Source organism: Arachis ipaensis, chromosome B03, assembly GCF_000816755.2.
Source record: "Arachis ipaensis cultivar K30076 chromosome B03, Araip1.1, whole genome shotgun sequence".
Lineage (NCBI taxonomy): Eukaryota > Viridiplantae > Streptophyta > Magnoliopsida > Fabales > Fabaceae > Arachis > Arachis ipaensis.
In genome coordinates this window covers 121,444,435-121,448,389 of record NC_029787.2, presented here as the reverse complement: position 1 = coordinate 121,448,389, position 3,955 = coordinate 121,444,435, and the positions used below count along the sequence as shown (strand labels likewise).

Here is a 3,955-nt window from a genome sequence, read left to right as displayed (position 1 = left end):
TTAAAGTTATTTTTATTTTTAAAAAGAATAAAACGTTAAAATTTTATTTTTAAAAATCAAATAAACCAAACCAATTTAAATCGTAATAAATTATATATATTGGATCAAATTAGTTTTATTTTTTCAAAATCAAACAAAATCGCAGTGCAAACACCCTTAGGAAAAACTTACTTCTTAGATTGTAATATGTACCAAATGTGCCTTAGGTAGGGGTTAGGACACATTAAAATTTCAATAAATATATAACAAGTACATTAAAGATTTATTTATTTGTTGTCTTTCATAAATACTTTTATAATTACAAACCTTAACATAGATGAGTACCCATAAGCTAAATCCTACTAAAAAGAAAAGAGAGTAGTAGTGCCAAAGAAAAAGAGAGAAGACTTTGAAAAACAATTATTGAGACGTATGGTAATAGAATAGTAAACCCTTGGTTAGTGTAGAAGTGTAAGAAATTTGAAATTTGAAATTTGATTTTAAGGTATATAAAAGTTAAAAAAAAAAACTCAGAAAGTTGTGAAGATTAAAATTAAGGCATGTGGAATATAAAAACAGAAACTAAAAAGAAAAAGAATGCGGGGTATGGTAAGTTGGTAACGATGCATGTTCCAATGAAAACGGTGGTGTTTAATTAATTTGATTTAATTTGAAAGAGATTATTAAGGGGGTGGAGTGGACAAATGGCAGGTGAGTTGCATACAAAAACAAGGACAAATGTCTCCAACCACTGGGCCCTTCTTCCAGTTGTTTGCAAATTGCGCACCTCTCTCTCCCCCCTCATTTTCTTTTTATTTTTTAATACAATAAAATAAGAATTTGAAGTGTGTGAAAGGAGACCCTGAAACCTTAATAAAAGCAACATTGTCTTCAACATTCTATGATCCACCACCCTACTTCTTCTACTTCCTACTTTCTCTCATCATTCCTATTTTCAACTTCTATCTCAATATTCTACCACTTTCCGACCACCCATGGCGAAGCTCCTTGACGACGCCGCTCTCTGGCTTCCGCCGCCGCACTTCCTCGACGGAGCTAAGGGCTCCCCAAAAGCCGACCCGGACGCCGTTTTCTGCTTTCCTTCCGAGTTCCCCTATGAGTTTGGTGTGTCCTCTCCGGTGGAGTCCGTTGCTGGCTCCACCGAGACGGAGAGCAGCGACGAGGAAGAAGACTTCTTCGCCGGCTTGACTCGCCGGCTCAGTCAGGCGACGATTCACGACTCACGCAAACAACTCGCCACTGAGAAACCTGAGGTATAGAATATTCTGAAAGCCACAATAACACACTTTCTCTTCCTTCTGAAGCTAACTCTCTATTTTCGTTTTGGTTCTCACAGGCATGCAAAACTCGCGGTATGGCTGGCTCGCCTCAGTCTACCCTTAGCGGAATCGGAAGCTGGTCCGGCCGTAGCTTAGTTTCCGGCGAAGGAACACCGAACGGATCTTCCCGTGTTCCTTCCCCTTCGACGACGCCGTTCGCCGACCAAAACGACCCTTGGGAGGTTATATACCAAGCCGCAGGACAAGTGGCCAGGATGAAGCTGAACGACCACGTGTCTCAGAGCAACAGAGGGTTTCTTAACTCTGCACGCGCCACCGCAGCAGCACCGAAGAACCTTCACACCACCGTATGCCCCTCGTTCTGTAACCACGCTCCTCAGGTAACAAAACGGTCTTTGGGAAGAAGGCATTTCTGAAAAACTTGAATCTAATAATCTTTTTCCATTGTGTTCAGGTTTCTCAAGAGCAGGTGTTGAATCAACAGTGTGGTTCTACATGGGGAAGTCTGGGGGCTGGTAATAAAGCATACTGGCTCCTCCAACAGCAGCACAGAGCGCGTGAAGTTTGTTACGAGAGTGTAAAATGTGGTAACCGTCTCCAATCTGCATGGCCCCAACCTCACCAGAATCAGAACAACTTGCAGTATGGCAGATCCGGGCATCGGGTTCCGGTTCCGGTTGGATCTGCCGCCAAAAGAGCCAGCTCTGGTGGAACAGGGGTGTTCTTGCCTCGCCATTATGGGAACACCGCCGAGCCTCGAAAGAAGACTGGTAAACCCCTCTCTTGGCTCGTTTAATTTCTTATAGGGTTGGTCCACTTGTATCTAATTTTAATCGTTTATTCCATCAGGTTCTGCACCTGTTGTGGTTCCGGCTAAGGTTGTTCATGCTTTGAACCTAAACATTGAGGGTTTTAATGGTCCATCACTTCAGCCGTGCTTCTCCAACGCCTTTGCCACTGATTATGGTAAGCCTAGTCCCTGTTTCTCATGTCTGTGACATTTTATTTAAGGGTTTCCTTGTTCAGATATTTCTTTTCTGTTTTAGATGCATTGGTTGCAAGAAGAAACGCTGTTCTGATGCAGAACAGATTAAGGGCACGGCGGGAAGAGGCAGCCAGCTACGAAGTTCGCCTCCCGCAGGAGTGGACTTATTGACTCTGACTTGAAAACAAAAATTGTTCTTTTCTAGTTTTAAAAGGCCATGGAGATGAAAAATAGTGAAAATTGGCCACTGGTTTGTGCTAGTAAACTTGGTGTTTTGTTTTGGTTTTTTTTTTTGTCCCATGAATGATGGGATTCAAGGAATGTGTTTTGGGTAGTTAGTTGCAATAAAACATCCAGGTTTAGGGTAACGGATTGTAGCTTCTGGGATCTCTGTTTTCTAGTTTGAAGCAATAGTTAAAGAAATAGTTTAGGGAAGAAGGTTATTCTATATTTTTTGGTACTTGTTAGTATTATTAATTAGTTGTAATAAGATACGCGGTTCATTTTCATATGGGCAACAATATACTAAGGGGCAAGGTATGGTATGGTGTATGGAATTGGAAAAAGTGTTCCAAGTCAAGCTAACAAGGAATTGATGAAAGGTTTTACCCATACCTTATGTACAATCCCTCTCTTTTGCTTGTTATAGTATATGTAATAATTTATACTATGTAATAATATCTCTTGTGTAATTCTTGAATTCTACTGTTTTGCCTAATTTCCCTTGGTGGAATCAAGGGAAAATAATTAGTTTTTATTTCTCTATATTCTATGTTAATTATGTCCGAAGAATTAAAGTGATGGGAAATAAGAGTAACACATGGTTCTTGAGAAGGTGATAGACGTTGATGGTTTGCCTATTTAGGCATTATGTTTTGAAGCAAAGTGAGAGATGGAATTAGGTGTACGTATTTGGTTGGAATTTTGATGGGTACAATTTTGGCCCCATATTATCCTGAGGCCTAGTTGGTGCGGGGCCCATTTATCTCTCTCTTCCAACTGTATCCTCACCCGCCTTTATTTTTTTCCTTAAAGAAGCAACTAACAAAGGACTCTTCGAAAGTCGTGATTTGATTTTGGAGTTTGGTTGGAGGGAACCATTTCTGGTTTTGACCCGGTCAAACTTCTCTTCTCCTGCTACTTTATACCCTTCGCTCTTCGAGTATGAGGAGATTCAGTAAACTAAAGAAAATAAATATTTACTCATTTTTTAAATTAAAATAATAAGAATTGTAATTTTTCAATTCTATTATTTTACGGATTTCCTCAGAATTCCCCCCCCTAATATTTCTGAATGTGTCTTGACTTGTATAAAGTATAAAGCAGGGTACATGAGCTTGGTCCCTCATTGTTTATGAGTCTGTAGAGATTTTATGTAATCGAGACGTCCACCCAGTATACTTTTCCTGGTTTTACTGCTTCCCTGCTTCTACCAATGTTTTCACTATAGAATCCAATGTTTTGACCTTAGGATTAAAAACGGAGCCACTCAGATCTCATTTTCTATTGAACCGTCATCAAATTTAAATAACTATTGCCCATTCAAGGGCTAAATAGATAATTTCAGGCTGTTTCTTAAAAGAATTGAACTAAGGAATTCCTTTTTTCAATTTTAAATTTTACATTCTAATTTAAAATCTCATATCTTCTAAAATGAGAATTAAAAAACAATTTTATGATAAAAAAAAGT

General features: G+C 39.1%; 1 protein-coding gene across 1 annotated transcript; it reads left to right on the top strand.

The window, feature by feature from the left end:
* On the top strand, positions 838 to 2,968 carry LOC107631160. Its single transcript, XM_016334509.2, has 5 exons — positions 838 to 1,253; positions 1,337 to 1,660; positions 1,735 to 2,050; positions 2,130 to 2,246; positions 2,327 to 2,968. The coding sequence occupies exons 1-5, from the start codon at positions 975 to 977 to the stop codon at positions 2,434 to 2,436; spliced, it is 1,146 nt and encodes a 381-aa protein (XP_016189995.1). The 5' UTR covers positions 838 to 974; the 3' UTR covers positions 2,437 to 2,968.